The 15,102-nt window shown below is 43.6% G+C and overlaps 1 protein-coding gene across 1 annotated transcript; it reads right to left on the bottom strand.

Annotated features, from left to right (window-relative positions):
* Positions 1 to 2,522: 2,522 nt before the first annotated feature.
* rab33a (RAB33A, member RAS oncogene family) lies at positions 2,523 to 13,966 on the bottom strand. Its single transcript, XM_056277929.1, has 4 exons — positions 13,805 to 13,966; positions 12,209 to 12,349; positions 2,896 to 2,976; positions 2,523 to 2,771 (listed from the first exon to the last, which is right to left on the bottom strand). The coding sequence occupies exons 1-4, from the start codon at positions 13,964 to 13,966 to the stop codon at positions 2,547 to 2,549; spliced, it is 609 nt and encodes a 202-aa protein (XP_056133904.1). The 3' UTR covers positions 2,523 to 2,546.
* Between the last annotated feature and the right edge of the window lie 1,136 nt (positions 13,967 to 15,102).

Genomic DNA, 15,102 nt, shown 5'->3' with positions numbered 1-15,102 from the left:
GAAGTTATGAGTAAGTGTTGGTATATACACTCATATATACCTTGTAGTACCTTATAAAGCTCTTTTAAGTTGAATAGCGATCATTTACAAATACTTTCTAACATGTTATCTACAATAATAATAATAATGATAAATTAAGAGATTTTTTTAAAATCCTTTACTTTGTTGAGTTACTCTACATAACATGTTAATGAAACATTAATGCATCGTACAGTATGACATCACAGTATCTAAAGAGATTGAGAGAGAACTGGCTGACTGTCAAGTTGTCTACAGAGGTGTCCCCGTCCCTCTGCGTCTTACTGAACTCCACACACGAAGGACAAACTGCTCTGTGAGAAGGTTGGCATGGTGAAGCTATATTTACACAGGGACTAGACAAAAAAAGAGGCATCTTGCAATGACAGCATTTCCTCAACGGTCTTGTGGAAGAGAGTACTTCTGCATTTCACTGCTTTGTATCTGACATGCTTTCTAAGAACCTGTACAAGTTCTTTATTCAAGGGGCTTCACCCTCAAGTTCCTCTCCAGGGATGTTTAGTCTGATGTGGACTTATGTATTAATGCATCCTGAAGCCAGGACTGAGCCAATGTTTTGTTGTCAGAATTTCTTTTCATATTATTGTTTCAGCCAGCCCACTACATATGCGTGTCTTGTTTTTGTCCTTATTACATAAAATCCTTCCTTTCCACAGTGCCTGTCTCTACAGCATCCTACGACATAGCCCGGCTGTCTGGCCCCCCTCATAGTGACGTTTATATACGCTCACGTGACCTCGCAGCCATCATAGATTAGCAGCGCAACTCGTAATTTCTCATGTCACCTTTTTTTCTTCAAGACCGACCGCTTCATTCATCTTACACGACTGAAAATGTCCTTTTGGAGGCTGTCTGCATGCATGGCTACATGAACACAATGCTTCAAGTCTTCAAGTTGCGATCCCAAAGATTGCTGCTGTTTTTGTTACTGACACCTATGGAAATAACCTGGTAACAGGAATGGTGTCTGAGCACTCAAAACCCAGAGAGCTGTTTTCAAACAAGGCTGCCAGTGCTGTCGCACCAGCACCTTCCCTGATGTCAACAACAACAACAGAAAGAAAACACAGATAAAGCTAGGTTGTACCTATTGATGAAATATTTGTTGGTAAATGTCTTCTGTGAGCTTGTTCTGCCATGCCTGTTAGCCACGACGACTCTGCTTCTGCGTCCAACTCCCTTTCCTGTTCTTGCTACAGATCACAATGTCATCTGTGAACATCATAGTTTACGGAGACTCCTATCGCCAGCTGTCCTATGATGACGACATGACACGCTATATCTCCTGCTCTCCTATGCTGATGACATAACACGCTATATCTCCTATGCTGACGATATGACACGCTATATCTCCTGCTCTCCTATGCTGACGACATGACATGCTATATCTCCTATGCAGACGATATGACACGCTATATCTCCTGCTCTCCTATGATGACGACATGACACGCTATATCTCCTACTCTCCTATGCTGACGACATAACTAGCTATATTCCCTGCATCTCTCTTTTTAGGTAAGTCTTACCCAATAGTTAGCAACTGAATGAGCAAATCCAAAAGCACAGATGATTTAGATGCTTATGGATTAGCCACTGTCTAAAGTACACCAGCAACTAAAAACTATCAAAAAGCATATTTGTTGGCATATAAATCTGCAAAGTTTTAATTATAAATATGCTTAATTTTTAATTTTCTCTTGTCGGATTCAACATGTTGGCTGATTTTTAAGGAAATGGCAATATAATGAATCTTCAAGAATCATCAACTTGTAAAAAAATAAAACATAAATAAAACAAACACCATAACTAAGGTAAATAAACTAAAGCTTGAAAATCAGTGTCCTGAAGTGAAGATAAAAAAAATTCTCTTCCATTGCCTGGAAATATTGCCAGTGATCATGGCTCTGATGACGGCCAAGCCAAGGCTTACTGTACCCACTGCCCATGCTTAAGTGTTATAACCGTGACCCTCAAACAGGTCATACTGTACATCTTTGTCTTCTGCATCTCCAAATGACAAGAGTATTAGCATAATTAGATGAGTACTGGTCTCACAGAGAGAGATTAATATCTCCATTTGGGTTTTTTGGGTGAATAAGTGGAAGAATTCCTGGACTGTACTGTACTGTGTATACAGGATGCTAACACACGTAGCCCTCCTACTCTTCCCACTAAAACAAGAGCCTTTAGCATACCCTCTCCAGTCCCAAATTCTCCATTCTCATGTGTGCCATCATCCTTATCTTTCCCTTTGCCACTTCTTCCTCTCCCTCCTTACAAGACACTGCTAGTGGTTTCTGTTGGTTCTGTGAGTTTAACCCCCTCATTCCTTGTTCAAACTCTTCCTCCACATTCTTAGCAAAAAAAACCCCCAAAACAAAACGTCGTTCTGCACCTTAAAGACTTGTGTTTTAACTCCCCTCTCCCACCACATATCTCCCCCCTAACTCTCCTCCCCTCTCCCTGAACAGTTCTTTCTTCCCAGCCTCCTACCCGCCCTCGTTTACTCAGCAAGGACAATTACTCTTTGTTTCCGCCTCCTGCGTGAGTCTCACTCTGCCGTCCTCTCTCTCCACATCTCTGTAGAGCAGGGACTTCTGAGCCTTGAGACGGCAGGCGAGGGACATGAAGATGGAGTCAACGTTCTGACTCTCTCTGGGGTCCTTGGCCGATGTCTCAAAAAGTAGCATGTTGTGGGCATCGGCAAATTTCAGTGCCATGTTCGAAGGGACCTGAGAGAAGAAAAACATCCAGTTTTCAATTAAAAATTCTAAATTGAGTTATCCAAACTAAACAGGGTTCTAGCATATTCTATTCTACTTTATTCTCTTTTGGCATTTACAAGAGTAGATATACCTGTATTTGGTCGACGAGGTCACACTTGTTGCCCACGAGGACACGAGGCACCAATGCTGAGACCCGATGGCCATTACACTCCTGAAGACATAACAGAACTCTTAACCAAGAAAAACAAAACATCCCAGTTTTGTGGAGTGTGTAATTGTGAAACCAAACTTTGAAAATGAAAAATATCAGTTCAGTCATTCTGTGGCATCACATCACATATCCCTGTGAAAGACAAAACCACACAACCCTCTTCTGATTAGTTAATCTAGTAAAGTGCAGCATTGCCCACAGTGCAAAATCCGAGGGGAAGTTCAGGGGTTCCTTGCCACAATGAAAGCGTAACTAAACCCTAGACCCCTGAGCCTTAATAAGTGGCCCGAGCCAAATGTTTGGCCCGTGTCAATCATTGGCACCTGTCATAAAATGTGAAATAGGCGCCTGGGTAGTGTGGCGGTCTATTCTGTTGCCTACCAACACGGGGCTCGCCGGTTCAAATCCCCGTGTTACCTCCGGCTTGGTCGGGTGTCCCTACAGACACAATTGGCTGTGTCTGTGGGTGGGAAGCCGGATGTGGGTATGTGTCCTGGTCACTGCACTAGCGCCTCCTCTGGTCGGTCGGGGTGCCTTTTCGGGGGGGAGGGGGAACTGGGGGGAATAGCGTAACCCTCCTGGTGAAACTCCTCACTGTCAGGTGAAAAGAAGCGGCTGGCGATGCCACATGTATCGGAGGAGGCATGTGGTAGTCTGCAGCCCTCCTCAGATCGGTAGAGGGGGTGGAGCAGCAACCGGGATGGCTTGGAAGAGTGGAGAAATTGGCTGGCTATAATTAGGGGGAGAAAAAAGGGGGGAAATTTAAAATAATAATAATAATAATAATATGTGAAATAAAGTGTGCAACATGTGCTATAAAGTGTGTGCTGCTCTACTTTATGTTGACCTCACCCCCCCACTGTACACTTGACCTATGCCGCAAAGTGCACATAGACATAAGATGTACTCCGTGCTCTCTACAGTCCTTGACTAGACAGAGCCATCCCCCAGCTAAATCACAGATAATCAATACCTGTCCTAAACCAAGAACATGGCCTGTGCGAAGAAGCAGAATGTTGACCAGGAAAACTGTCAATTCAAATCTGACCGGACTGATGCAGTTTTGTTTTATTTTACCAGACTACACCAATGCCAAACCGACATGCCTGATCTGCATGCAGACGGTAGCTGTCTGCAAAGCAGATAATCTCAAGCAGCACTTCAACACAATGCATGCTGCCAGTTTTAATGCCAACTACCCTACAAAATATCACCACAAACAACAAATAGCAAATATGATAACATCGTACAAGCACTCCGTTTCTACTGTCTGTAAATCACCATCGGCACAAGGGAGTGCAACAGCTGCATCTGCATGTTTCATGGAACCGTGCTGAAGCTAAGAAGCCTATCACTGATGCTGAGCTGATGACGTGTGCAACTGATATGGTTGGTGAAATTTTAAGTCATGATGAGAAAAACAAGAAAACTGTTGTGGGGCTATTAAAGCAGGTGCCATTGTCAGCTAACATGGCAACAAGTAGAGTGGACTTTTTAGCAGAGGAGTGTTTTTCCAAACTGCTCACCAATTTGAAGAAAGCAGAAGCCATATCACTAGCCATAGACTCGTCCTGTGACCGAACCGATATACTAGAACAGCTATCTTTGTTCACGAGATGTTTTGATGGGAAGACCTTTCAGGAAGAACTACTTTGTTTGCTTCTTCTGCCTGGGTGCACAACTGGGGAAATCCTCTTTAATGAATTAACACAGTTCTTTGAGAAGAATGTCTTGGATGTGAGCAAAATTGTGTCCACTGTCACCCGTTAGGGGTCACCACAGCAGATCATCCATTTCCATCTCTTCCCATCCTCTGCGTCTTCCTCTGTCACACCAACCACTTATACATATTTCCTCCCTCACCACACCCATAGACCTCCTCTTTGGCTTTCCTTTTCCTGTTGACTGGCAGCTCCATCTTCAGCATCCTTCTCCAAATATACCCAGCACCCCCCCACCCCACATGTCCAAACAGTCTCAATCTCAAGACGTAATCCCACCTCCACCTTGAACCCATCTGTCACTCCTTTCGCACACCTCACCACTCTCACACTGCCCTCATACATATCCTGCACCAATCCTACATACTTCTCTGCCACTCCCAGCTTCCTCATACAATATCACACCTCCTCTCTTGGCACCCTGTCGTATGCTTTCTCTAAATCCACAAAGACACAATGGTAACTCCTTCGAACCTTCTCTATACTTCTCCACCCACACTCTCAAAGCAAACATTGCATCTGTAGTGCTCTTTCATGACATGAAACCATATTGCTGCTCGCTGATCATCACTGTTCTTAACCTTGCTTCCACTACTCTTTCCCATAACATCATGCTGTGGTTGAGCAACTTTATACCTCTGTAGTTATTATAGCTCTGCACATCACCCTGTACATACACACCAACACACTGGAGCTACTAGCTTAGCCAGGTTTGTTTTCAGTCCGGTGGCTAGGCTAGCTGGTCACTTATATTGAGGATTTTTAAGCATTTAGCACTTTTACAACATTTTTATGCCAATCTTATCACATGAACGCACTTTCCCTAACTCACATATAACCTCATCCACTGTATCGCTTTTTCAGCCTGACGTTTAGCTGCATGCAGAGATCATGCCTCAAACTCTGTATCTATAATGTGTCCCTCTAGCTCCCCCTCTGACAGAATACAGCCTTATATTTCTTTAACTGAGCCTGGTCCTCTCCCAGTTCATGCTATCTCTGTTATAATTAACAACAGACCACCAAAACACGTCAAACACTGTCAGTCTGCTGTTAATACAAATAACCTTTCTCAGATCTCCATCGAGATCAGTCTCAATCAAGCCTTTCACTCCAACACTGTTTGCGTTGTGTAACGAAGGATCTCTGCTAAACAAAACTTTTATTCTTATCAATCTCATTTTATCTAACAATCTGGATTTCTTACTTTTAACTGAGACCTGGCTTAAAACAGGGGACTGCTGCTGTCTAATAGAGCTCTGTTCGCCCAATTACCAGACTCTCAATCTCCCTAGGCTCACTGGTCATGGTGGGGGTGTTGCAGTTGTTTTTAAGAATAATTTTATTTGTAATCGGATTACATGAGGTACTTTCAATACCTTTGAATTACTCTTTTAAAATTGATTGTGAAATCCCAGTATGTTGCTTGGTTGTCTACCGACCACCCAAACCTAACAATTCCTTTTTTAAATGAACCCTCTGAACTGTTACCTTCAGTGGGTCTCAATTATGATAGAGTTATACACTCACTGGCCACTTTATTAGGTACACCTTGCTAGTACCGGGTTGGACCCCCTTTTGCCTTCAGAACTGCCTTAATCCTTCGTGGCATAGATTCAACAAGGTACTGGAAACATTCCTCAGAGAGTTTGGTCCATATTGACATGATAGCATCACGCAGTTGCTGCAGATTTGTCGGCTGCACATCCATGATGCGAATCTCCCGGTCCACCACATCCCAAAGGTGCTCTATTGGATTGAAATCTGGTGACTGGGGAGGCCATTTGAGTACAGTGAACTCATTGTCATGTTCAAGAAACCAGTCTGAGATGATTCGAGCTTTATGACATGGCGCGTTATCCTGCTGGAAGTAGCCATCAGAAGATGGGAACACTGTGGTCATAAAGGGATGGACATGGTCAGCAACAATACTCAGGTAGGCTGTGGCGTTGACACGATGCTCAATTGGTACTAAGGGGCCCAAAGTATGCCAAGAAAATATCCCCCACACCATTACACCACTACCACCAGCCTGAACCGTTGATACAAGGCAGGATGGATCCATGCTTTCATGTTGTTGACGCCAAATTCTGACCCTACCATCCGAATGTCGAAGCAGAAATCGAGACTCATCAGACCAGGCAACGTTTTTCCAATCTTCTATTGTCCAATTTTGGTGAGCCTGTGCGAATTGTAGCCTCAGTTTCCTGTTCTTAGCTGACAGGAGTGGCACCCGGTGTGGTCTTCTGCCGCTGTAGCCCATCTGCCTCAAGGTTCGACGTGTTGTGCGTTCAGAGATGCTCTTCTGCATACCTCGGTTGTAATGAGTGGTTATTTGAGTTAGTGTTGCCTTTCTATCAGCTCGAACCAGTCTGGCCATTCTCCTCTGACCTCTGGCATCAACAAGGCATTTTCGCCCACAGAACTGCCGCTCACTGGATATTTTCTCTTTTTCGGACCATTCTCTGTAAACCCTAGAGATGGTTGTGCGTGAAAATCCCAGTAGATCAGCAGTTTCTGAAATACTCAGACCAGCCCGTCTGGCACCAACAACCATGCCACGTTCAAAGTCACTTAAATCACCTTTCTTCCCCATTCTGATGCTCGGTTTGAACTGCAGCAGATCGTCTTGACCATGTCTACATGCCTAAATGCATTGAGTTGCTGCCATGTGATTGGCTGATTAGAAGTTTGCATTAACGAGCAGTTGGACAGGTGTGCCTAATAAAGTGGCCGGTGAGTGTAGAGTTATTATGGCTGGTGATTTTAATGTGCACATTGACAACCTCTCAGATTCTCTTGCAACCAACTTTTTAAATATTGCCAACTCTTTTAACCTTGTTCAACATATATTCAGCTCTACACATGACCATGGTCACACTCTTGACCTCTGACCTAGAATTCTCTTTCCATGTTTGATTTTGTCTCTGAGCACAATTATTTTTGACACCATGCTTCAGTCTTCTGGTCAACTGCAGAAGTGGACAGTACACACTCGCTTCTTCAATGCCAACTTTGCAGCTAATTTTTCATCCTGTTTCTTATATGCCCCCCCCCCCACCACCTGACTCCTCCAATGTTAATGATCTTGTAACCTGGTTCAATGTTCAGTGTGCTTCTGCGCTAGATACCAGTGGCGGCTGGTGCTAAAAAAATTTTTTTTTGGGGGGGGTGCACAATTTACCTTGGCGCAGCACACCTGACAGCTGCTTTAATGTCCACACAGTCACAGAGTTATTCGGAAGGACAATGTAGCCTATAGATTTTATCAGGGTTTGTAGACGGTGGATGATTGACAGTTGAGACGAGGCGTTGTGGTGGGTGTGAATATGATTGACAGCCACGAGAATTGTCCAATCACATTAGATCAAAAAACATTAAAACAATACCAATTTGCTGCCAATAAAAGTGGGAGTGTCTGGGGCACACAGAACTGCGCTCCCTGGAGAATCTGAAGAAACCAATCACACAGCAGCCTCAGGTCACCTGCTCGCCACAAGTTTGAGGGCTTACATAAGGTATTGTTTGGCCAGCGCCCCTCACCCAGGAAGTATATGTATTCAGACCGGAAGTATATGTATTCAGACAGGAAATATATGTATTCAGACAGGAACCAACCAAATACCATTTGAACCAATATTTAATGCTGCTGACAGGCGCTCACAGATTGAAAACACTTTTATTTAATTATTATTTGCATTATACAACTAAATTATATTTAACATGTTTAAGTAGATTTTCATCTCTTGATATTTGTAGGGGGTGGCGCCCCAGGGCCCTGTACTGGCCAGCTGCCACTGCTAGATACCACAGCTCCCTATACTACCAGGTCGTTTTCGTCAACTAACTCCTGCCCCTGGATTAACGACAGCATTCATCATCTGAAAATGGAAGCCAGAAGAGTGGAGCGTAGGTGAAAGAAATCCAATCTCAGGGTCAATCTCCTCTGTCTGAAAGAACCGCTGTCCATGCTCAACCAAAACATGAAAGAGGAGAGAGTTGCCTCCTTTGCAGGCCTAATTAGGGACAATAAACACAATCCAAAGTTCCTGTTTAAAGCCATTGACCGGCTTGTAAACCCTGTCCACCCTGCTGTATCTGCATCCTCCCCAGTAGACCATGAAAATGTATGTCTTTCTTTGTTGACAAAATCAATAACATTCATTCTAATTTTAACATTGCTAATATTTCCTCTGATTCATCAGTTTACTTTCCTACTCTCCTGTCTGATTTCTCCCCAATCTCTTTACAAAATCTCATAGACACTGTATCCCATATGTATGTGTCTCTTGTCCTTGGGATGTAATTGGCCCCAAATTCCTTATAGAGGTCCTGCCTACCATGGGCCCTAGTCTGCTCTCCATTATTAATCTTTTTCTCACCTTTGGATGTGTTCCTGATGGTTTTAAGATGGCGAGTGTCCAACCTATTAAATAAAAAAACCCAAAAGAAACCTCCCCTTGATCCAACCCTACTGAATAATTACAGACCTATTTCAAAACTACCATTAATTTCCAAAATTCTTGAAAAGAAGAAGAAAGCCACTTTTTGTCATTGTACCTTAAAATGAATCATATTCTTACAATGAAATTTGTTCTCTGCATTTAATCCATCCTATTGTATAGGAACAGAGGACAGCTGCAGCGCCTAGTGACCAACTCCAGTTCTTCTTTCCATTGCCTTGGTCAGGGGAACAGGCAGGAGTATTAACCCTAATATGTATGTCTTTTTGATGGTGGGGGGAAACCAGAGCACCCGGAGGAAACCCACACAGACACAGGGAGAACATGCAAACTCCACACAGAAAGGACCTGGGACAGCCTGGGGTTCAAAACCAGGACCTTCTTGCTGTGAGGCAACAGTGCTAACCACTGGGCCACTGTGCTCAGTTGCACAGCAGCTCCTTGAGGACATTGAAGGACATAATATTTTCAATAAATTCCAATCTGGCTTTCACCACCAACATAGTAGAGAAACAACATTACTGCAGTGTTGTCAAACAAGCTGTCATTGCCATGAAAGCTGACAAGAGTAAACATTCTATCCTGGTCCTGCTTGACCTAACTGCTGCCTTTGATTCTATTGATCACTCCATATTGGTTCAATGTTTAAATAGGTGGGTTGGTATCTCGGGCTCTGCTCTCATCTGGCTCTCATCCCATCTGTTTTACGGGAAGTTTCAGGTTGCCATAGACAACTTTGTGTCCCAAACTGCCCCTATACTCTGTGGCGTTCCGCAGAGTTCAGTCCTTGGTCCTATCCTTTTCACAATCTACACATTATGTCTAGGCAATCCGGTTGGCCAGTTCAATTGCATCTCTCACCACCGTTATGCTGATGACATGCATTTGTATTTATCAGTAAAGCCATATGATAGGGGTAATATTGGTACCTATCACGACTGCCTGGCTGCTGTTAAAGAATGGATGTCACTCAATTTCTTTCAGCTCAATTCAGACAAAACTGAGGTTCTCCTTTTTGGTCCTAAGAAGTGAAAACCTATATCAGCCCTCTGGCCATCAATGTTAAATCCTCCTCAAGAAATCCTAGCCTGTCAGCACATTTCCATCTCAAGCCTTCATCCCCCTAACCTTCTGCACATCCTTCCCAGCTCAGTCTCTCTGTCTAGCCAATCAGTAGAAATCCTTTTTTCCTTACTTAGTTTACAACCTCTCTTTTCCTTTGCCATCGCCACCTCTCTCTTCACCTACGCCATAACTCTTTGTACTCCTGTCTACTTTCTTCATCTCTCTGACTATCCCACTTCTTCTTCACCAACCTCTTCCTCTGTATACTTTCCTGTACGTCCTCATTCCACCACCAAGTTTCCTCATCTTCCTTCTTCTGTCCAGATGACACACCAAGTACTTTCCTAGCTGTCTCCCTCAACATTTTTGCAGTGGCTGCTCAGCCATCCAGCAACTCTTCGCTACCACCCAGTGCCCATCTTAGCTCCTCCCTGAACTCCACACAACAATCTTCCTTCTTTAACTTCCACCATTTGAGCCTTGGCTGTGCCTTCACTCTCTTCCTCCCCTTGATCTCCAAAGTCATCATACAGACCACCATCAGATGCTGCCTAGCTACGTTCTCCCCTGACACCACCTTGCAGTCTCCAATCTCTTTCAAATTGCACCTGCTGCATAAGATATAGTCCGCCTGTGTGCATCTTCCTCCACTCTTGTACGTCACCCTGTGTTCCTCCCTCCTCTTGAAATATGTATTCACCACAACTATCTCCACCCTTTTCGTAAAATCCCCCACCATCTGTCCTTCCACATTCCTCTCCTTGACACCTACCCATCACCCCTCATCACCTCCATTCCTTTCACCAACATGCCCCTTAAAGTCCACTCCAATCACCACTCTCTCCTCCTTGGGTACACTCTCCACCACGTCATCCAATTCACTCCATCTGAAACCCAACTTGTGGGGTATAAGTGCTGACAACCTTCATCATCACACCTTCAATGTCCAGCTTCATACTCATCAGTCTGTCTGACACACTCTTCACCTCCAACACACTCTTGAAATACTCTTCCTCCAGGATTACCCCTACCCCATTTCTCCTCCCATCCGCACCGTGGTAGAAGAGTTTGAACCCACCTCCGATGCTCCTGGCCTTACTCCCCTTCCACCTGGTCTCTTGTACACACACAGTATGCCTACCTTCCTTCTCTCCATCATATCAGCCAGCTCTCTCCCTTTACCAGTCATAGTGCCAACATTCAAAGTTCCGACCTGCCTCCACACTCCTACCCTTCCTCCTCTCCCGCTGCCTCTGGACATGCCTTCCCCCTCTATTTCTCCTTCACCAAAGCATAGTTTCCACTGGCACCCTGCTGGCCAACAATACTGATGGTGGTCGTTAGTAACCCGATAATAACATTAATACATGAATGAAATGAAATAAAAATTATTAAGTAAAAAATAAATTAAAATTTATAGCTAAATCAATAATAAATAAATTAACAAAATAACATTAATAAATGCAGATAATAAGATTAGATTAGATTGTTTTATTAATAACATTAACAATCTGTTGGATTAAGGTGTACCAGCTCATCCATCAGCCTTGACAGATGGACAGACAGAGCCAGAATTAACAACTGTCAATAGTACTGTCAATGCCGGTTCATCCAACAGATCCATTATTCATGTAATTAACTGCGGGTTTTTTTTTAATCCTGCTATGCTTAAACCATAGAGCACAATAACCATGATTTTAAACTATAAATGGTTTTTAACCTGTAGATGTCATCAATCTCACTAAAATGGTCTAGAGTTTAGTTATTCTTTAAGGTAGCAGAAGAGTTTGCCCCTTTTGCCCCAAAGTGGGGCTGCTCCAGTGGAGCTGCTCGGTAGCTAACTACAGATGACAAGTTACACTGTTCCCGCTACAAGCTTGGTTGGTCAGCCCACAGGGAATACAAAGGATACTCCATAGGGCCACCCCAGGCGAAGAGACGTTTTCAATATTGTTTTGGCAGGATGTCAACCAAGTTACCAACCTGTATCCACGTTTGTAGGTTGCGAAAGGAGGATATCTTGGTGACATCATAAACAAAAACCACAGCATGGACGTTGCGGTAGTAGTGTTCCACCATGGATTTGCGGAAGCGCTCCTGACCAGCGGTGTCCCATACCTGCACCTGTGGGTAATGGAGACAAAGGAAAGAACGTCTTTCAACAAGCAAATGACAGGAAGAATGCACGGAAACAGCGGCAGGTGTGCAACAGTCTACAGCTTTTCAGGGATGGATTTGAAAGGAAAAATGTGTAACACATGGACTAGTGAAAGGGCTGTATTCATCTATGGCAGTGTTTCTCAACCCAGTCCTCAAGGAACCCCTATCCTGCATATTTTCTTTGCAACCCCGAATAGGTACCTGTTTGTAGTTTTCAACCAATCAGCAATGAATTTTGTCAGATGTTGCACACCTTGCATAATTAAGTGCTACGAGATGATTGGTCGAGTAAGTACAAGCAGGGCTACCTATGCAGGGTTACAATGAAAATCTGCAGGATAGCGGTTCCTTGAGGACTGGGTTGAGAAACACTGATCTATGGCCTGTGGTTTAAAGAAGGCCCATTGCTATGTTTTCTTACCGTTGTTTTATGAATGAAAAGTCAATCAGCAGAGCAGCCATTCGCCTTCATTCATTTTAGATGATGAAAACTGTGACAGTTAAACACATTTGAGGTCTTTCAATAAGGGCTTTGATTGATCGATCGATTCTTTATTTACGCATATGAAACATTAAAAAAAGATACAACATATATTTGGCAACCGACTGTGAAGGAGAATTGCCTAAAATTCCTCAAGGGACTTGAAAAGTGATATTCTCCAGGCAGCATACTACTACAGGAAACAATCACAGCAACACCATATGCACACTTTGTCTCTGTATTTTGCTCTATCTGGAATTATTGATCGATACATACACAGTTCAGCACAGCACCCGGCAACAATGCACCCCATACACACCCACGTTACAGCAGTACATGTCATAATAAGTCACAAGACAGACACACACACATCAAGAACACTCATTCATGATACTTGCAAGTATGCACAAACACTGTCATTAACAGACTGGGAACATGCACTCACGTGAGATAGCTTAGCTTTCACAAGACAAGAAACATGAAGGATACATACACACGCCTACAGACACACAGCACCTTACATACACCACGCACTATTATTATTACTGCTTTGTTTTGTTGTTATTTTATTGCTGTTGTTGCTGCAGTGTCGAGGAGCCAAACCATAAGAATTTTCCTCTCTTGTACTGAGAGACGGAACAACAAAGGATCTGGAATCTGGAATCTTGCTCTTCCAGAGTCCTGTTGCACATGTCCAGAGCGGTGGGCTCTTTCAATTTCAATGGGCTTTGGATCAATTTTCAGTTCAAAAACTCACTGGCCTTCTGTTCAGTATCTGACCAGGACTCATAGACACTGTCCTGTATCAGACTGCCAATAATTACATTGTTTTGTTGACTCTGACTTTCTAAATAATCCATTTTGGATAGGATGTCTGTGCTTTCAGAGCTCATACACTGAGAGGACAAAGACTGCAGTTGTGATTCAAACGAACCAACTGTCTTCTCCATCTCTCTCAAGTCCCCGATTTGGGCTTGAGCGAATTGAAGGCTAGATTTGACCTCCTGAACCTCTTCCATGATTCCATCAGTTCTGGTAGTTGCACATTCCAGGGTCATCTTGGTGAAGGACATGAAGCTCGCCTCTTGTCTATTAAGCATTTCCACATAGAATAACTTCTGCTGCTCATATCTCTCATGGTTTCCATAGAGACATAGCCCTCATCATTACTGGTTTTTGTTTTTTAATTACTGCTACAGGACATGTTTACCTGCTGTTGAAGTTGCGATGGGTGGATTTTCAACAGTGAAGAGATCCGCTGCAGCCTTTTCGGAGGCTCGTAGCTATTTTCCTTGGTCCCTGTCCGCGGATACCCGTGGTTGACGCTTGACATCCAGCCAACATCACAGGTGTTGTCCGGGCTTGTAGCCCTGTTGGCACGCTCATCTTAGCATGCAATTAAACCGACCGGCATCACCGGGTTTACTTCTGTTGCACTTTGTTTGCAGGTTGGCCAGCGAGGACCGGTTTTTAATCGTTTGTATGGCATGAAGTATGGGCAGGCTAGTCTTGTCCAGCTTCTGGCTGGTGCAGCATTCACTTCACATCCGGTGATAATTCTGAAAGTATGACAGCCTGATCGCTGTCATTTCATGTCAGACTTGGTCGATTTCATGCGAGGGTCTGCCAAGGAGGCTGCACATCCACAGACCGACAGTCGTTTTTATCAGGTAGAATTTTTAGCTTGAGAGCTGCATATTAAAAATGTTTCTTCTTTTAGACTTAAGTACTACTTTTGACACAGTCGATCACAGCAACCTCTTACATTGCTTAGAGACTTGGGTTGGCATCAAGGGCTCGGCTCTTTGTTTATGATGTTGTTACCTCATCAATACAACTTTTTCTGTCGTTCTAGGTAATTCTACTTCCTCGATGGCTCAGTTGAGTTGTGGTGTCCCTCAAGACTCAGTTCTTGCCCCTCTTCTGTTTTCTATATATATGCTGCCCCTTGGCCATGTCATTCAATATCACAATGTATTTTACTATCCTGATGCTGATGACAATCAGTTATACATGCCACTAAAACACACAGGTCCTAGTGCCCTTGTAAATCTCACAACTTGTCTCTCTGACAATAAATCCTGGATGCCCAAAATTTTTCTTAAATTTAATGGTAAGTCTGAGGTCATTCTGCTCGGTCCCCCAAATTCCATCAGCCCTTTTAGTACTAATCTTGGTGGTCTGTCAGGTAGTCTTTAGCAGGCTATTAGGAATCTTGGGGTAATATTCGATGCTA

This window comes from Lampris incognitus, chromosome 1 (assembly GCF_029633865.1).
Source record: "Lampris incognitus isolate fLamInc1 chromosome 1, fLamInc1.hap2, whole genome shotgun sequence".
Classification (NCBI taxonomy): domain Eukaryota; kingdom Metazoa; phylum Chordata; class Actinopteri; order Lampriformes; family Lampridae; genus Lampris; species Lampris incognitus.
Note: the sequence above shows the minus strand (reverse complement) of the source record. Positions and strands in the feature narration are given on the sequence as shown.

Bases quoted from the DNA above. Each gene is read 5' to 3' on its own strand.
- rab33a (XM_056277929.1), bottom strand. From the start codon at position 13,966: ATGCTTAATAGACAAGAGGCGAGCTTCATGTCCTTCACCAAGATGACC. The intron at 12,350-13,804 runs GTTGGTTCGTTT...CATTACCCACAG, and splicing joins TGAGAGAGATGGAGAAGACA to GTGCAGGTATGGGACACCGC. The intron at 2,977-12,208 runs GTTGGTAACTTG...TTATGTCTTCAG, and splicing joins ACCTACAAACGTGGATACAG to GAGTGTAATGGCCATCGGGT.